This window comes from Delphinus delphis, chromosome 15, assembly GCF_949987515.2.
Source record: "Delphinus delphis chromosome 15, mDelDel1.2, whole genome shotgun sequence".
NCBI lineage: Eukaryota > Metazoa > Chordata > Mammalia > Artiodactyla > Delphinidae > Delphinus > Delphinus delphis.
Window position 1 is genome coordinate 57700234 of NC_082697.1, and position 20043 is coordinate 57720276.

Consider the following 20043-nt stretch of genomic DNA (forward strand, 5'->3'; position numbering starts at 1 on the left):
AGAGCTTTGGAAAGTGACATAGGCCAAGTGAGACCCAGGCAACCCTGCCACATGGACCTTATAACCATCATGGAGACACGAACAGAGCAGAACAGAAGCCAAGGGAGTGGCTGCTCGGTGGAGCTCCTGCAGCAGCAGACTGTCAAAGAATTGTGATGGGTCACTGGCCTGTCATGTCACGAAGAGCAGCGGCAGTGAGAAGGAGGCAGGGGAGCACGGCATCCGGTGTTGGGATGCAAATGTATCTGGGAACTCAGAAAGGAGGGCGAGCACTTGATGCCACAAGAATTTACTGCCCCTCTCTGTGTCACACTGGGGACACTGCAGTGAACTAAACAGTCCCTGCTCTTATGGAGTTCTAACAGAAGAGAGAGAACACACACAAATGAACATAGAAAGAAACTCAATCGTTTCTGACTGTGATAAGGGCTGTGATGAAAATAGGGAGCTGTGGGTGGGTGGGGAATAACAAGCAGGGTGGTCAGGGAGGACTTCTCTAAGGAGGTGGCAGACCGAGACCTGAATTATGAGAAGCAGCAGAAATGAATGGGAATAATGCACCAGGAAGAGGGAACAGCCAGTGCAAAGGCCCTGGGGTAGGAGGAGCAGTAGACAGGAAGCCATTGGGCTTGTGACAAGGAACTCAGATGTTAACTAGGATGCATTAGGAAGCCATTGAGGGGGTTTTAGCGGGGAGGTGCAGAGATCTAGTTTAATATTTAAAACCCTCCCTCTGGCTGCTGTCTGGAAAATGCGTTGGAGGGGCTAGAGGTCGGGAGGCCAGGAAGGAGGCCGTCACCATTGTCCATTGAGAGGCACCTGGAATGAGGTGGTAACCTTGGAGTTGGAGACAAGTGGATGGAAGTGAGATGCCTCTGGTCCCTGTGCCCCCTTGTGGCTGTCACAGGGGGCCACGTGATGGGGCAGAGCTGGGCTTTCCAGACAGGCTGGGGGAGTGAGGAGAGAGTCGGGGAGAAGGGAGGAGCACTAGATTTCAGATTCTGCTTTGGGTGTCTGAGCAGCAGCCATGCCCACTGTCCTTCCAGGGGGGAACATGGGGGCATAGGGAAACAGTAGGGACCCCCATCCCATAGTGGTCAGAACCTGTGCCTTGTCTCCAGGGGAAACATGGAGGTAGGGCCTCTCCTACAGAAGCCCCCACGCCAGACACAGAGCAGGCGCGGCTGCAGGAGGTTTGCAGGCAGGGGTTCTGCATTCGCACACGCTCCAGGGAGCAGCAGAACATCATCTCGTGTGGCCACAATGATCTCCCACAGCAAAGGCAGATAATCCCAGTTCCTCACCCAGTGTCCACTCCAGGACCCAGTGAAAAATGCTCACTTACCCAGACTCCTTTGCACCCAGGGAGCCCATGTGAGTTCTGGCAAATGGGCTAAAAATGGAATCACATAATGGACCTGCTGGAAAATTGATATTCCCTGATAAAAAGGGACAGACACAGTTGGCATTTTGCCCCTTCCCTACCCCATCCTCCTGCCTCGACTGAGAATTTCCAAATGCTCCTGGCAAGCGGGAGTTTGCAATATGAGATCTGAAACGTCCTTGAAAGTAGTAGGACAAAAGCCCCGTGTTAAGGATGGCCAAGCAGATAGGAGGCTGGGTCCCTTCTGGTATCACGTGGAGGGTGCAGCATCCTCCTCTCTTTTCCTCTGGAATTCTCATAACAGAAAATGAAATTCCTATTTGGCTGAGCTCCTGTACTCAGATAGCTGTTTACATGCAGCCTAAAGCTATCCTAACTGCTCCAGGATATGGCTGGAGACTGGGAAACCAAAGTGTGGAGGATGTCCACATTCAGTTATTTATTCAACAAATACTTCTTGAGTGTCTGCTGTGTGCCACACACTGTGCCAAGATGGGAAGACATTCAGAACATTGGTCTAGATGACAGGCAGTCAGCACAGACACTGCTCATTGAGGACCAGCATAGACATACTGGTCCCCCACAGCTGAACAGCAGTCCTTGGTGAAAAAGCAGACAAATCCCTGCCCTCATGGTGCCTATACTCTAGTGTGTAGGGCAAAACAAGAAGGACATTGTACAGTATGTTAGCAGGTCTTAAGGGCTACAGAGAAAAATAGAGCAGTTATTTGAAACACATCTTCTAAAGACCATCACATACACTAACACACAGGCTTGTGATGTCTTTATGAAATCCCTGTGATTTTGATGTAACCCCAAGGAGAAAAGGAAATTCCATTCAGTCTGAGGAACCCTGATTGGACTGGGATTATTGTCAATTGACTAAGTTTTATATATATATATAATTTATATAATATATAATAAAATTATATATTATATAATTATATAATAAAATTATATAATTATATAAAATTATATAATATATAATAAACGTTATATATATTATATAATTTTAGCTTAAAGCTGATTATAGATGATGATGCAGCTCAAACTGAGCTGCACGGCGCCCATCACCTTGATCTTCACTCAAGGGGAGTGTGGGGGGCTGCATTGCAGGCGTGGTATCCCAGCGGCCGTCAGGCCCCCCCCCCCCCCGCACCCCACACTCACCTGCAGTGGACAGTTCAGTTCCTCGGCCGCGCACTCCAGCCGCCTCTTGACTTCATCCAGGCTGTGGTTCTCGTTCAGAAGCCTCTCCAGCTCATAGCTCAGCTCCGACTTCCAGAAGCCAATGTCCGACAGCCTCTGGCCCAGGTTCCGGCCGGTCCCCTCCTGCATCTGGCGCGTCAGCTGGTCCTTGTTCTGCATGAGCCGCATGGAGTCGCCCATCAGTTGGTTGGCCCACAGCCGAGAGGCCTCGGCCGTGTGTATCTGCAGCTGGTTGGACTGGTCCCAGTCATGGGGCCTGTAGCGACAGAAGAGCGCTGAGCGGACGGCCGGCAGGGTGGTGGGCGGCCGCAGGGCGCTGCGGCACGTGGCTCCCTCGTCCAGGCAGGTCTGGGTGTTGGAGACCTTGCAGAAGAGGCTGGGACTCCATGAGTTCAGGTAGCGGCACCCAGGCAGGTAATAGGGCTGGTAACACCCCTGGCTCACCGGGGCCGACGCAACCGGGGGCAGCGTGCTGATGCGACAGGCTTTCTTGGGGCCACAGTAACTGGCAGTCTGAGTGGTTCCAAGAAACTCCATCTTCCACCATCAGCTCCGCTAGGGCAAAACTGTGCCTAAGGGGGCCAAGGCACCACAGGAAGGGGAAGGAGCTTCTCTGAGGGATGGGCAGAACCTCTATGACTCGGCACTGTTGTCATAAAGCCTGGGGGGGTGGGGCCTTACTGGGACCCCTGCTCACTTGCCCCAGCTGAGGCCATAGCATCACAATCAAAACCCAGGCCAGTGCTTCCCTGGTGGCGCAGTGGTTGAGAGTCCGCCTGCCGATGCAGGGGACACGGGTTCGTGTCCCGGTCCGGGAGAATCCCACATGCTGGGCCCATGAGCCATGGCCGCTGAGCTTGCGCGTCCGGAGCCTGTACTCCGCGGCGGGAGGGGCCGCGGCAGTGAGAGGCCCGTGTACCGCAAATAGAAAAAATGCTTTGCCAAAAATTTTCGGAGAACTCGGGGGTTTTTTGGGGGCCTGAGCCACCTGTCTCCTTGCATGGCCCTGCAATAAACCTTTCTCTGCTCCAAACTCCAGCGTTTCCGTTTGTTTGGCCTCACTGTGCATGGGGCACACAAACTTGTGCTAACAGGTGTGGAGAGTAGGGGAGACGCTTGATCAGATCTGCAGATCACTGCCTTGGCCTCCACTCCAACCCGCTTACGAAATGTCAGTCACTGAGTCAGTGACAGCGGTTGAGGGGCTCTCATGGCCAGGAAGGTTGCATGTGAGGAAATCTGCTCAGTGCTCTCCGGGCAGAAGAGGCCTTTCCCTCGAGTGGAATCCCAGCTCCGTCCCCTCTCCCAGCCTGGAAAATGCCCAGGATTGTGCCTCCCTCGGACGCTGTGAGAATCAAGTAAACGCAGAACAAGGTACTTAGCACCTAGTGTGTGATCAACAGTTGTTATTGGTGTTACTATTATTATCAGACTACACTTTGCCACATCATTTCATGTAATCCTTTTGCTCACGCCTGGAGGTGGCGTTATTCGAGCCCTCATTTTACAGGGGGGCAAACTGAGGCTCAGAGAGGTGCATTTGTTTGCCCAAGGGCACACAGCTAGTCTTGGGAAATGGCTCAGGTAATGCCGCTTCCCCTGAGGATAAGGAGAGCCAGATAAAAGCCGTAGATGTGCTTTGCAGTGGGGCTGCCAGGGAGCTCAGAGAACATCTCAGTGAAGTCGTTTCTATTTTTCTGCCAACATTTTATTATAAACAATTTTTTTTAAATGCAGTGGTTTTAAAACACTCTAATATGGAAGGTTGTCTTCAAATAAACTCTTGCACAGAAGCAGGGCACGTGACACAGACCCCTAAGTTGCTCTGGCTGGAGGGAGCCACAGGTGCGGGGGGGGTCCCTTCCCCCAAGTCCTTAGGGCTCCACAGAGCACAGTGGGAAGACCGTGATTCAGCCCACCCCCCTCCCCATTTCACAAGAGAAGAGGCACGAAGGTCACCTACCAGGAAGTGGAAAAGCCAGACTCCATGTCCACGTTTTCCGAAGTCACACTAATTACCTAGAGAAACGCTATGATTGTTATGATCATCAAAAAGCGTTCTGTTAAATTTGGAATCACGTAACTAGATTTACTGTGATCACTCTGTAATGCAGACAAATATTGAATTATTAGGTTGTACACCTGAAACTAATATAACATTATATACCAATGTTTCCTGAGAAAAAAGAAACTGGAATCATGCCGTAGGTGAGTGTGGTGTATTGGTTTCCTATGGCTGCTGTCACAAGTCACCACAAAGTTAGTGACTTGACACTACACAGATGTATTCTCTTACAGCTCTCGAGGTCAGAGTTCCAAAATGAGCCTCAAGGGGCTCAAATCAAGGTGTGAGGAGGGCTGGTTCCTTCTGGAGGCTCCGGGAAGAATCCAATTCCTTGCCCTTTCCAGCTTCCAGAAGCTGCCTGCATCCTTTGGCTTGTGACCTCTGCCCGCATCTTCAAAGGCGGCCACTAGCATCTTCTCTCCCCCTCCCCCCACCCTCCTGCTTCCTTCTTACAGGACCCTTCTAATCACATCAGACCCACCCAGATAATCCATGGTAATCTCCCCATTGGAGAGCCTTAACTTAGTCACACCTGCAAAGGCCCCTTTACCATGTAAGGTAACATATCCACAGGTTCCTGGCATTAGAATACAGACATCTCTGGGGGCGGGGCCCTGTTATTCTGTCCACCACAGTGAGCAATGTAAAAGAATACCGGGTGATAAGAAAGGCAAACAAAAGTACCGTGCTGTGTGTGGATTGTCCAAATGTGAAGACCCAGGGTTAAGGGGGTGAATCAGAGCATCTCCTGAACCGTTGCTTTTCCCAAGGTCTTGTTTATTTATGATGCATTTGTTTTAAGTTCTAAAAACAATACTGTGTGTGTCTCACCTGGACTCTAGTCCCCATCTAGTCCTTTCAATCTGCTCCTCTCACACGTGAATGTGTCCACGAATCACCTGAGGACTGCATTAAAATGCATATTCTGATTGAGTAGAGCTGGGGGCAGGGCTGGAGGTGCTGCATTTCCTATAAGCTCCCAGGTGAGGCTGGTCCACAGACCACACCTGGGGTAGTGGGGCCCTGAAATAAGTCCTATGAGGGAAAGGACCTTATTTGCTTTTGCTCATATTTGTATTCATAGCACTTAGAATAATACCTGGAGTATAGTAGGTGCACAATTTGGGTTTGTTAAATGGATGGATAGATGGATAGGTGGATGGGTGTATGGCTAGGTGTGTAGATGGATGGATGGATGGATGGATGGATGGATGGATGGATAGATGAAGCGACAAAATTTCAGATGCCATTAAATGAGAAAGGTAAATTCAAAACAGTTGGCCATGGTTCAACCAAAACTCAGCGAAAAGGAGTAGTAAAACCTGACAGCTCAGTCCAAAAGACTCAAGGAATCACCTTCTAAAAGTTTAGAAAGTGAAAATACTCAAATACTTTGTGTGTGACTGTTAGGGAACTCCTGAGCAGTGACTTCCAAAGCATGGGGCAGTGGAGTTTTTAGGGTTCATCCATGGTGAAGCAGGTGTCAGTACTTCGTTCCCTTTCATGGCTGAATACTATCCCAATCACATGTCTAGACCACATTTCGTTTAGCCATTCATCCGTTGATGAACATTTGGGTTGTTTCCACTTTTTGGCTATTATGAATAATGTTGCTGGGAACATTTCTGTGCAAGTTTTTGTGTGGACATAAGTTTTCAATTTTCTTGAATAGTTACCAAAGAGTGGAATTGCTGGGCCCTATGGTAATTCTGTTTTGATTACTGTTGAGTTTTAATAAAATGTAAATCAGCACATTTTATTACTTAGTTTTTAAATAAATATTGTATTATCCATAGAAGTTAATTCAAGGAACTCTCAACTACACAGTCAGCCACCACACACACGGGCTGGGCCACACATATTTGGTGGGACAGTAAGTTCCTAACGCCTGGGAATTGTTGACTCTCTCTTTGGGCTCAGTTAGTGTCTCCAAGCCCTTGGGGTGCTTTGCACCCCTGCATCCAGACAGTAGACTTAGCACACACAAGGTTAGCCGTGATGGGAAAATGAAACCGGAACACGGACTGCTTCCATTCTGTCATTCTATGTGACACTGGGAGTTTTTATTTGTGTCTAGGATGTAAAGCAGTGAAACAGAGTGTGATCTGCAAGGCGTAATATTTTTGTTTGGAACGTGGACGTTTTAGTTCATGCATGACATCTTTTACTGAACTCAGTATCTTTAAAATCGAAATGTAATCTTTGTATCTGTCAACTGTATCAAAACTAAGAAAGTAACCAGGAATAGAATTATTACTGGGAATATTATTGTATAGAGGAGGAAGGTGTTAAAAAAAAAAGTCTGCTCTGGGTGTTGAATATACTACACACGTCACTGGTTAGAGATCCCTCATCCACCACTAAAAGATGTTTTTTTCAATCTCTTGTAAAAGAGATTCTTTCAATCTCTTTCCGGCTGATGGAAAACTCATTCAATTTCTGAAATCCCTACGGGAAGTGGACTAGGAGATGCTGGGGAGATGGGGGAGAGGGGACCCGACTGACCCCCGGAATGGGGTTCGCAATCCTCCACCCCAGCTCCGCCTCCCGATCATTGGGGACCCCTGGCCTAGCATTGCATTAACTCTATTTTTTTTTTTTTTTTTTTTTGCGGTACGCAGGCCTTTCACTGTTGTGGCCTCTCCCGTTGCGGAGCACAGGCTCCGGACGCGCAGGCTCATAGGCCATGACTCACGGGCCCAGCCGCTCCGCGGCGTGTGGGATCTTCCCGGACCTGGGCACGAACCCGTGACCCCTGCATCGGCAGGCGGACTCTCAACCACTGCGCCACCAGGGAAGCCCTTACTAACTCTATTTCATTGCCATCTCTGCCTGCAGCTGCAGCATTGAGATGGCTGCCTGACTTTTTTTTTTTTAGAAGTTGGGGGTAGGAGTTTATTAATTTATTTATTTTTTCTGTGTTGGGTCTTCGTTTCTGTGAGAGGGCTTTCTCTAGTTGCGGCCAGCGGGGGACCACTCTTCATCGCGGTGCGGGGGCCTCTCACTATCGCAGCCTCTCTTGTTGGCGGAGCGCAGGCTCAGTAGTTGTGTGGCTCCCTGACTTTCACAGGCTGTGAAGGGACAGCTCCACGTCTGTGAATTTAATGTGAAATCCATCCGCCTGCAGAAGAAAGGCCTGGAGAGACTGTCTTAGGTGAAGGCTGGAGCAGCGCTGTCCAGTGATAGAACTTTCTGCAGCGGTCACCTCAACGAGTCAGCAAGCGTTCCTTGGGCGCCCCCTGCAGGTAGATAGGAATCTGTCACTTGTCCTTCCCACAGCCAAAATCTGTGACTGGAGGTGACTCCAGAGCAGTGCTTAGAAAACTGGAAAAATAGGGTCACACACAGGAAAGAGAGAAAAAATCCAGGAAGAAGCTGCTTTCAATTCAACATCCGTGTCAGTTTGTATCATTCAAAAACCGAAGTTATATTTTACAATATAGCTTTTTCTTTTTTCACTTTGAATTTCGGAAGATATCTTTTTGGTGCTTAGAGCACTGGCCCTGGCTGGTGTTCAACGACTCAGCAATCTTTCTGGAAATCTACCTGCGGATACACACATACATGTGTGCTAAAACACATGTATATGTGCTCACTGCTGCATTGATTGTAGCAGGGAAAAAGTGCAGCTAACCAAATGGCCCTCAGTACAGGATGGCTAAATAAAATATACAACACCTATTCTATGGAGAACTCTGCAGCATAAAAAGAAGTTAGGCCTGCATTTGCCGATATGAAAAGATTTCTGAGATATCAGTGTAAGTGAAGAAAGCAAGATATAGAAGAGTATATACCCTACGGTACCACTTGAGCAGATATGTAGGTAATTGTATATGAACAAACACTTCTGGAAAGATACACAGGAACCAGTGCCTGAGTGATTACCTTTGGACAAGGACAGGAGTGGAACGGAGGCACAGGGGGAGACTTTTATTTTTTGATTAAGCCTTCCATACTGCTATATATACACAGTCGACCCTGGAACAACGTGGGGGGCAGGGGCGCCGACCCTCAACACGGCCGAAAATCCGAGTATAATTTATAGTCGGCCCTCCTTATCCACCATTCCACATCTCAACCAACTGTAGATTGTGTAGAAATGTTGTATTTATTATTGAGAAAAATCCAGGTATAAGTGGACATGTGCAGTTCAAACCCATGTTTTTGAAGGGTCAACTGTAATTTTTCTTAGTATATATGTAATATATGCAATATATATAGTATAAGTAACATACTATATATGTAATATAGTCACATATATAACCTAATAGGACATCTACTTCCCGCCAAGATTGGGTAATAGGGATTAGCTGTACCCTCCCATCTGAAACTACTCAAAATATATGAAATGATGATTTTCAAGACACTGGACATCAGGCATGAAGGACAGTCCTCCCTGTGAGATGGGAAACAAATGAGGTGAGTCCTCCAACTACCACAGCTCATTGCCTGGACAGAGTTTCCAGGCCATGGTGCAGGGAGGGGGACTGTCTCCAGTTAAGGGAGCTGGGCAGGTGGGACACCAATGTGTCTAGAGTCTGAAGGACAGAGCTCGAAGGAGGAGGGAGCTGCCCAGAGAGAGCTCTGTAGACTTGCAGATGGTTCCCTTGGTGTCCAGCAGAGAAGGATCAGTGCACACCTGTGAGGAAATGACCCCGGGCTGGGGAAGAACAACCCCAAAGCATCAGAGGGAACAATCCCAGAGCTCCCCCAGGCTGGGAATAGTTCCCCATCCCACCAACCACAGTAGATTTCATCATCTGTGCAGCATCAAGTCAAATTCGCCTAAGTATTAGGGCAAAATTAGTCCCAGACTCATTACCTCTCTGGTCCTGCCTAATAAAGCTTAAAAGCAGAACCCCAAAGATTAAAATGTTTTCAGTCCATTTGCTGGTGTCCCAGAAAGAAATTGAGAATATTTGTAAAAATACAAACATTTTCAGCACTCAGTAAGGTAAAATTCACAATATCTGGCATCCAATAAAAAATTGGATCGCAATTGAAAAAACTGCAAAGAAGGAGGAAACTAAGACCCATAATGGGGGGTGGGGGTGGGGGTGGATCAATCTAATGAACCCAAGCCAGAAGTGATACAGATAATAGAATTAGTAGACAAGAACATTGAAAAAGTTATGACAACTACATCAGTGTGTTCAAGAAGACAGAGGAAAAATTGGCCACATTAAGTGGAGACTTGGAGGATGTTAAAAAACAAAACAAAATACCTGAATTGAACTTCTGGAGAGGAAAAGCACAATGTCTGAGATGAAAAATATACAAGATGAGATTAAAGGTATGTTTTAGTCGACCAAGGCTGCCATACAAAATACCATAAACTGACACAAAATACTCTAAGTACCAGAAATTTATGTCTCACAGTTCTGGAAGCTGGAAGTCCGAGATCGGGGCCAGCACAGTCGGGTTCTGGTGAGGTCTCTCTAGTTGGCTTACAGACAGCCTTCTCACTCACTGTGTTCCCACATGGCCTTTCCTTGTGTGGAGAGAGAGCAAGCTAAGTGTCTCCTCTTATAAAGACTAATCCCATCATGAGGACTCCCTCTCCTCTCCATGACCTCATCACCTCCCAAAGGTCCACCTTCCAATACCATCACATTGGGGGTTAGGGCTTCAACATACGAATTGGGGTGTGCAGAGTGGGGCAACAGAAACATTCAGTCTATAATAAGGCAGATTAAATACTGCAGAAGAAAAGATTAGTGAAGCTGAAGAGAGAGCAACAGAGACTACCCAAAATGAAACAGAGAAAAAAAAAAGACCGAGAAACAGAACTATAAAATAGGGCTGAGAGAAATCTAGAAGGACCTCAATAGAGAGATAAATCATGTGTGTGGACTAGGAGACTCAATATTGTTAAGAGGTCAGTTCTTCCCAAACTTAAGGTTAGATTCAATGCAAATCCAACCAAAATCCCAGCAGGCTTTTTGGGGTAGACATTATTCAACTGATTCTAAAATTCAAATGGAAATTCAAAGGACCTAAATAGCCAAAACAACTTTGAAAAGAAAAACAAAGTTGGAGGATTTGAGGTCTCCGACTTCAAGACTTATTATAAAGCTACAGTATGGTATTGGCACAAAGACAGACAAAGATCTTATTCTGAATAAAGAATTCAGAAATATATCCACATATTCATGCTCAGTTGACTTTCAGCAAAGGTACAAAGTTAATTGTGTGGAGAAAAAATAGTATTTTCAACAAAAGATGCTGGAACAATTGTAGATATATATGTGTGTGTGTGTGTGTGTGTGTGTGTATACACACATATCTATATCTATATATCTCAACCCATACCTTGCACTATATACAAAAATTACATACAAAAAAAATTAACCCCAAATGACTCATAGACCTAAATTTAAGGTCTAAAACTATAAAAATTCTGGAAAGAAACATAGGAGAAAATATTTGTGACCTTGTGTAAGGCAGATTTCTTAGGTATGTTTTCTAAAACACAATACGTAAAAGAAAAAATTTGATAAACTGGACCTCATCAAAATTAAGAACAGCTCTTCAAAAGACATTCGTAAGGGAATTTTCGATCTCAAGCCACAGACTAGGAGAAATATTTGCCAGACATATAACTGATAAGGAACCTGTATCCAGAACATATACAGTATTCTCAAAACTCAATACTTAAGCAACCAACATTTTTTTTAATGGGCTTAAAATTTGAACACTTTGGCAAAGAAGATATGCCGATGGCAAATGAACACCTGAAAAGATGGCAACATAATTTCTCACTAGGGAAATGCAAATTAAAACCACAATAAGATGCCACTATACACCTGTTAGAATGGCAAAAACCCAAAAGATGGGTTACACTCGCTGTTGGCAAGAATATGGGGCAACTAAAATGCTCAGACACTGCAGGTGGGGATGGACAGCCACTCTGGAGAACACTTCACCGGTTTCCTACCATCCCACTCCTAGGTGTTTACTCCAGAGAAATGACAGTGTGTGTCATTATGAAGTCTTATACAACAATGCTCACAGCAGCTTTATTTGTAAGACCCGCAGGCTGGAAGCAATCCAGATGCCCATCTACAGGTAAATGGATTAACAAGCTGTGGTGTACTCATACAATGAAATACTTCACCGAAGCCAGAAGAAATGAACTTCACACACTCAGCAACGTGGATGAACCTGAAATAAACATGCTGAAAGAAGCCAGATGAAAAGGAGCACACACCATATGATTCCACTGGTAAAAAATTCTAGAAAATCCACACTCATCTATGGAGGCAGGAAACGGCAGTGACTGCTGGCGGGGATCAGGGGCAGGTTTGCAAAGGTCATGAGGAAACTTTGGGGGATGATCTGTGTGTTCACTATCTTGACTGCGGTGATGGTTTCACAGGTACAGTGTATATAAGTCAAAACTTATCAACTGTACGCTTTAAATATGTGCAGTCTGTTTATCAGTTGTCCATCAATAAAGCTGTTTGTTTAAGAAATTAACAATTGCTAACACCTATATACTGCACAAATGTGTGAGGAATTTTCAAAAAACTTGTTTTACTCATATTAACTTATTTAATCCTTCCAACAATAATCCTCTGAGGGAGTTGATATTATCGTTGCCATTTTACAGGGGAGGAAACTAAGGTATGAAGAAAAGATTTGAAAGCTGGTAAATGGGGAGCTGGAATTTGAACGCAGACGGCTGGCATTCAAAAATCCACGTTCTTAACCAGCAAACGAGTCAACTTCTCCATATATAATGGATCTGAACCTTATTTTTCGACTCAGTTATATATCAAGCGCCTGCAGTGTATTCGACTCAGTTATATATCAAGTGCCTGTATACACTGCAGGCGCTTGATATATAACTGATATTAGATATCTAATATCTTCGTTAGATATTTTTGCTGGATCCAAGGGAAGAGGTGGAAATTCTCTACTCCAGAACTTAAAATTTTTTCCACGTCCTGACTTTGGTCATAGATGGGGTAGGAGTGCCACCTGGTGGTACATTGTGGAACTGCATGCATCTCCTGTGCATTTCACAGGGCAGCGTTTTCACCACCTGCAGTGTGTTTAAGATGCTCCAGTCCTGCTAGATCACCATCTAAATTCTTAACCTGTTTGACCCAGGTGCTAGTCTTGTTTCATTCACTAACCTGCTATGTGATTAGGGACAATTTTCTCTGTCTAGGCCTCAGTTCCCCCATCTGTAAACAAGGGTGCAGGATCTCACCTCTGCAACTCTCACCTACAACCCCAAGTTTAGTTAAACACAACTGTGTATTGGACCTTTGTTCTGTACTTGGTGCTTTGCATGAATGAAATTATTTTATCCCCACAGCAACATCATTGGACAATTGCTCTTTTTTTTTTTTTTTTTTTTTTTTGGCCGTGCCTCGCGACTTGTGGGCTCTTAGTTCCCTGACCAGGGATCGAACCTGGGTCACGGCATTGAAAGTGCCGTGTCCTATCCACTGGACCGCCAGGGAATTCCAGGTGCGGAAATTGCTCTTATTATCCCCATTTTACAGATGAACAGGCTGAGGCTGGAGACCAGAAGGGACGTGCCCAGTGTTATTCAGCTCATTAGAGTCAGGATTTAAACACATGTCATCTGACTTAAGAACACGAATACCCTGAGAAAACCGAAATTCAAAAAGAGTCATGTACCAAAATGTTCATTGCAGCTCTATTTACAATAGCCCGGAGATGGAAACAACCCAAGTGCCCATCATCGGATGAATGGATAAAGAAGATGTGGCACATATATACAATGGAATATTACTCAGCCATAAAAAGAAACGAAATTGAGCTATTTGTAATGAGGTGGATAGACCTAGAGTCTGTCATACAGAGTGAAGTAAGTCAGAAAGAAAAAGACAAATACCGTATGCTAACACATATATATGGAATTTAAGAAAAAAAAATGTCATGAAGAACCTGGGGTAAGGCAGGAATAAAGACGCAGACCTTCTAGAGAACGGACTTGAGGTTATGGGGAGGGGGAAGGGTGAGCTGTGACACGGCGAGAGAGAGTCATGGACATATACACACTAACAAACGTAGTAAGGTAGATAGCTAGTGGGAAGCAGACGCATGGCACATGGATATCGGCTTGGGGCTTTGAGACCGCCTGGAGGGGTGGGATAGGGAGGGTGGGAGGGAAGGAGACGCAAGAGGGAAGAGATATGGGAACATATGTATATGTATAACTGAGTCTCTTTGTTATAAAGCAGAAACTAACACACCATTGTAAAGCAATTATACCCCAATAAAGATGTTAAAAAAAAAAAAGTAAAAAACAAACAAAAAAAAGAACACGAGCTGCAAACCCCTGTGTCATCTGCCCTCACCCATCCCAACCATGGAAGTCTGTAGTGCCATCGCTTAGAAACCCTGAGGAGTTTTTTAAACATGCTGTGATATTATGATTTATAATAAGAAACATATATTTGGTCTTTTTTCCCATGTCTGGCACAGAGCTCCTAAAATCCTTGGAATTTCCTAAGGGCGGAGAGCAATAAAGGTGTCTCTTGTTATGTTAATGGACCTCACTTAAGGATGGGGGCTGGTTGCCAGGGGAACCAACCTAGCGATTGGAGGGTTGGAACTTCCAGTCCCGCCTCCCCAGCTTGGGACTGAACCAATCGCTGATGACTTACTCAATCGTGACGGGGTAATGAAGCCTCCATTTAAAAGGACAGGTTTTGGTGAAAACTTTGAGATTTGAGGAGAGAGGTGCCCCTGGAGAGGGCTTGGACTCTCTGAGCTCTTTCCTCATGCCTTACCCTGTGCATCTCTTCCACTTGGCTGTTCCTGAGTTATATTCTTTTAGGATAAACCGGTATCTAGTAAGTAAAATGTTTCTCTGATTTCTGTGAGCTACTCTAGCAAATTAATTGAATCCAAAGCGGGAGGAGGTCATGGGTACCTCTGACTTATAGTCAGTCACTCAGTCAGAAGCACAGGTAACAACCTGGGCTTGCAACTGGCATCTTGGGGAGGAGGGCAGTCTTGTAAAATTGAGCCCTTAACCTGTGGAATCTGATGCTAACACCATTAGCATCAAAATTGTTGAATTGTAGGACACCCATCTGGTGTCCGGGGCATTTTTCGCTGGCATGGGGACCCCCCCCCCACCTCCTACCCACATTGGAAACTGGGTTCAGAACCTCTTTATAGGCCCAGGCCCCATGCACAAGTTTCTGATTTAATTGACGTGGAGGAGGAGAACGGCGCATAAAATACCCCAGGTGATTGTAATGTGTAGCCAGTTTGAGAAACCCTGCTGTCGAAAGAACATACCCAGTGTCCCACCAGTCTCAGTGCAGATTTAAGCTCTAATAATTTCAGAAGTATAAACAAATTTTGTTTCTAGAGCAGTTTTAGGTGTACAGAAAAAAAACTTTCAGAAAGTTCGGAGAGTTCTGATATATTCCCCCCACCCCGTTGCCCCCATTATTATTAACATCTTGCACTGGTGTGGTATGTTTGTTGTCATTGGTGAACCAATATTGATACATTATTATTAACTAAAGTCCATAGTTTAAGTTAGGGTTCACTCTTAATGTTGTACCTTCTACGAGATTTGATAAATGCATAATGTAATGTCCTGTGGCCACCATTACAGTAACCCACAGAATAGTTTTACTGCCCTGAAGTCCCCTGTGCTTTTCATCCCTCCCACTCCTAACCCCTCCCCCAAATCCTGGCAATCACTAATCTTTTCCCTGTCTCTGGTTTTACAAACGTATTATTTTTTTGTGTGTGTGGTACGCGGGCCTCTCACTGCTGTGGCCTCTCCCGTTGCGGAGCACAGGCTCCAGACGCGCAGGCTCAGCGGCCATGGCTCACGGGCCCAGCCGCTCCACGGCATGTGGGATCTTCCCGGACCAGGGCACGAACCCGTGTCCCCTGCATCGGCAGGCGGACTCTCAACCACTGTGCCACCAGGGAAGCCCCTACAAACTTATTTCTTTAATCATTTAAAAATTTAGCTATTTGAATCTACAACAACACGTTTTTCAACTTTAATTTTGTTTTTTCTTTTTGGTCGTGCCACACAGCTTGCAGGAACTCAGTTCCCCGAACAGGGATTGAACCCAGGCCCCAGCAGTGAAAGCCCAGAATTCTAACTACTCGACCACCAGGGAACTCCCTAAATTTTCATTTTGTTGTTTTAGTCATCATGGCCATCTACCATCAGAGGGACTGAAATAAAAAATTTAAAGTCTATTGTTTCAAACTCAGGAAGCGAAATGAATGTAAAGGAAATGTAAACTTTCAAAGGCTGGTTTTTGTAAGTTTGTTCATGCTTCAAAAGTTCCTAAAGGAGAAAACTGGGCTCAGACTTTTGGAACACGCTGTACTCGAGAAAGGAGAACCAGTTGCTTCCACAGGCCAGGAACAGCATCTGTGAGAAGATGGTGCTCAGAGGTCTCTCACGGAGGACTGGGTAATGGCCGGACAGGCAAAGGCTGGGGGAGGGGTGGGCAGCGGGGACATTCCTGGCAGAATGACCAATGTGAGCAACAGAGTAATGGGCTGGGGTCCCCGGGGAAGTGCCGGCTGTTCAGTGGTCAGGGCCCAGCCTTCACACTGGCCCAGGGCAAGAAATGAGCCTGGACGGGGATATATGTTTATGTATAGCTGATTCACTTTGTTATACAGCAGAAACTAGCACACCATTGTAAATCAATTATACTCCAATAAAGATGTTTAAAAAAGAAAAGAAAGAAAAGAAAGAAATGAGCCTGGAGTGGTCAGATGGTCACCAAGGCCACTGAAAACCATGCGAAGATTGGATGTTAGCCTGTGGGCCATAGGGAGCCATTGAAGGTTTAAGAGCAGCAGATTGACACCATGTGATCTGCATGGGGAAAGGTCAGGAGCAGAGAAACCCTGTGAGGAACTACAGGGGACAGTGCAGGGCCCACTCCCTATGCCTCTCTGGGTATGACCATGGAACTCAATCTTGCCAGGGGAAAGTGAGCACGTAGGTGTCACATCTCGGGGGACGCATTTAAGCAGCAGCGTACAATTCACACTCTCCACCTTTGAAGCCTTGTGTTCAGATGGCTGCAACGTAAGGTGACAGTGCCTCTGCCTGTATCCCTGAGCTACGGTGAGCAGGGGCCTCTGTCGATGAAGCTGTATATGAACAGGAGCAAAAAATAAACCTTGCTGCCTTGAGCCTGTGCAGCCTGGGGGATGTTTGTCTGGCAGCATAGCCTGGCCTGATACAGAAACTATTGCAGGCCCAGGAGGACAAAGGCCTGAGCCAAGGCAGTAGGAATGATGGAAGTTGTGGCCTGGGACTTGTATGTCGCCACCCCAAACACAGTGGCTTAAAGCAGTGTTTATTATTTAGCTCATGAGTCTTTGGGTTGGCTGGGTGGCTCTTGGGGACTCGGCTGGACTCACTCATACGTCTGTTGTCGTCTGTGTGTCTGCAGCACTTGGTCCTGTGTGTCAGGGTCAGTGGTTTGGGACCGCTGGGGAGGGGGTGCTTGGCTCATCTCCATGTCTTACCTTTATCAGGCTAGGCCAGAGATATCCTCACAGCCATGGCAGAGGGGCAGGAGAGGGAAGTGAAAACAGGCAAGGGCTTTTATGAGGTTTTTCTTAGATCCCATTTGCTAACATCTCATTAGCAAAGTAAGTCACATGCCTGAGCCCAGGGTCAAGGGTAGAACAGAATGTACTGCAAAGCTAGATAGCAAAGGGCACAGATAAAGAAGGGGGTGAAGAATCAAGCCACTTGTGCAGCCAGGCCACCACAGCCCCCAGCTACAGGACTTGATGACTGGCTGTAAAGGGAGATACCACGGGTGTCTCCAACAGTGGCCGCCAACACTTACGCCATCTCTGTACCCGCCTGCCACTCTGCCCATCAAGACATGGTGTCTGTTTCCCCACCCCTTGAACCTGGGCTGCTCTTGGGACTTGCTCTGACCAACAGAATGTGAGAGAGTGACCCTGTGCCAGTTCTCAGCCGTGCCCAGCTGCAATGGAAAGATGCTCAGGCTGGACCACTGAATGATGAGAGGCCACGTGGTGGGGAGAAGTCATGTGGAGGGAAATCCAGGCAGACACAAGTGAGAATCTTAGATTTTCTAGTCAACTCCTGCCTGAATGAAGCCACATGAGTGATCCTGGATAAAACCAGAGGAGTCATGAGAAATAATAAACCATTGTTGTCTTAACTACTAGATATTGGGGTAATTTGTTACACAGCAATTGATAACTGATACAGGGGAGATGGAAACAACTAAGCAAGGCTGGTGCTCCGATTGATGACTTGAGTTCTTCGGCAGTGGTGGTGTCAGTCTCTGAGATGAGAACTCCAGAGACAGGAACTGGTTTGAGGAGAAAGTTGTGGACATGAGTTTTATGTTCATAGGACAGCAGTGCAGTAAAATCCAATAAGCATCGACTGAGATACATGTGTGTGAACTTAGGGAGAAATAGGGGCTGGAGACTGGGGAATGTTTCGTATGGAATATCGGAGGATGCCGTGGACATAAAGCTGTTCATGGTGGGGAGGATGTGGCAAGTGTGACTAAAAGTGGGCCAAGAACAGTCTTGAGGAGTGCTCATTGTAAGAAGTGGTTCTCAAACTTAGTGGATGTAATTACTATCCTGTGAGAACGTGAAGATACAGATTCCCTGGCCCAGCCCTCCAGTTTCTGAGTCAGGAGGTCAGGGATGGGCCTGGGAATCTGCTTTGCCACCTGGCTCCCACCCTTCTGCTCCCAAATACAACAGGTGGAACGTTCCAACCCAGGTGAGACAGGAATTTGGCTGGGAGAGTAGGAGAGAGACCTGGAGCCAAGTTGAGAGGTCTGTTTGATTTCACCATCATTCTTACAGCCTTGTGGGGAGGAGCGAGTAGAGAGGGGAAGGTTGAAGGACAGTAGACTTTTTCCTCCCTGCCACTGAGCAAAGACCCACTGAGTGCTGAGTGGGAGGGCCCTGTGCAATTCGGGACAAAAGAGCTCTGAAGTGGCCCTGCCGCTGAAAACAGCTAGGGGGAACGTGCAGGAAATGTCTTAGGGGACATCAGGAAGGAACACCTGAAGTGGGCTGGCCTGAGGCTTCTGCAGTGTGACTGGGAGAAAAAGAGCCTGTGCTCAGAAGAATTCAGCGGAGCCTGCTGGCTGTGAGACCCTGGGCAAGGCTCTCTGAGCCTCAGTGAAAGGAGCATAACTTGTATCCTGCCTCCCAGTGTACAGCAGAGTGGTTAAAAGCCCAGGCCCTATACCAGACTTTGTTGGAGTCCCAGCTCTGCCACTTACTGGCCCTAAGACCCTGGGCAAGTCATTCTCTGTGACCCAGTCTTCTGACCTGCAAAACAGAAATCACGATACTCCCTGCCTCATAAGGGAGCTCCTCTGACCACCAGGCTTTGCTCAGGCTGTTTGCTCAGTTTGAAACGCTACTTGCCTCCACCCTACCCTGCCCCAATCTGGGTGTCTCCTACTCAGGAGTTCTTTCCTGACCCCTATCACTCTGATCCTCTTCTGTCGTAGCACTTATCACATCGCAATTACGTGCTTCAGTATCTGTTGTCCCAACCGAGTTGGGCTCCAGGAACTAGATCAGTTTGGTATCGCTAGCACCATATGTTATGGATGAGAGTTCAGGCTCTGGGGCCAGACAGCCGAAGTTCATCAGTCTGGCTCCCTCGCTATTATCTGTGTGACCTTAGGAAAGTCGTTTAATCATTGTGAAAGGCAGTTTTCTCATCCAAAAATAGAGATCGTAGGACCTAGAGGACAGGATTGATGAAGAGCATAAATTAGGTAATTCACATAAAAGCACCAGGTAATAGCTGGCGAATCGTAAGCATTCCACAAGTGCCAGCTATAATCGGTGGCAGGGATAGGCAACTGATACATTATTTTTAATGAGTTTCTATATCCTTAGTGCCTGAGGCTGGGGAAAGTTTGTTCACTCATTAAAATTTGTCCCAAACCTGTAAGCAATGATACTCCAGTAGCAATGAGCAAATAGCATCCACATCTTGGATGGTTTCTAAAGACAGTTCTCCAGGAAAAGCAACCAGGGGTCCTTGGAGAAATAGCTGTAGCAAAGAAAATAGGAGAGCCTGGAACATCCTATTGTCAGAAAGCAAGAAAGTGCTCAAAGGGGTTTGATTAATGTCCAAGACACAGAAGCCTGATGAGGCTTCACTGGCCACATTTTGGGGGAAAATTGACCATAAAGAATAATGATAATTTATTCTTAAATACAGAATTTTTAAAAAACCCACGAGTCCGTAGTGATTCTCAAGAAAAGGGCGGGAGGGAAACTTACTGAGGAATGCCAATTAATTGAGATAAGGATAAGGACTGGGAAAAAGCACAATTTTGCAAACACCTATGCAACTGATCCAGGC

General features: G+C 46.4%; 1 protein-coding gene across 1 annotated transcript in view; it reads right to left on the minus strand.

Annotated features, from left to right (window-relative positions):
* TEKT5 (tektin 5) overlaps window positions 1-3130 on the minus strand; it is a 38392-nt gene extending 35262 nt beyond the window's left edge. Inside the window, exon 1 of the mRNA XM_060033047.1 lies at window positions 2555-3130. Within this exon, the coding sequence (XP_059889030.1) occupies window positions 2555-3130 (576 nt within the window). The remainder of the gene's footprint in view (window positions 1-2554) is intronic.
* Between the last annotated feature and the right edge of the window lie 16913 nt (window positions 3131-20043).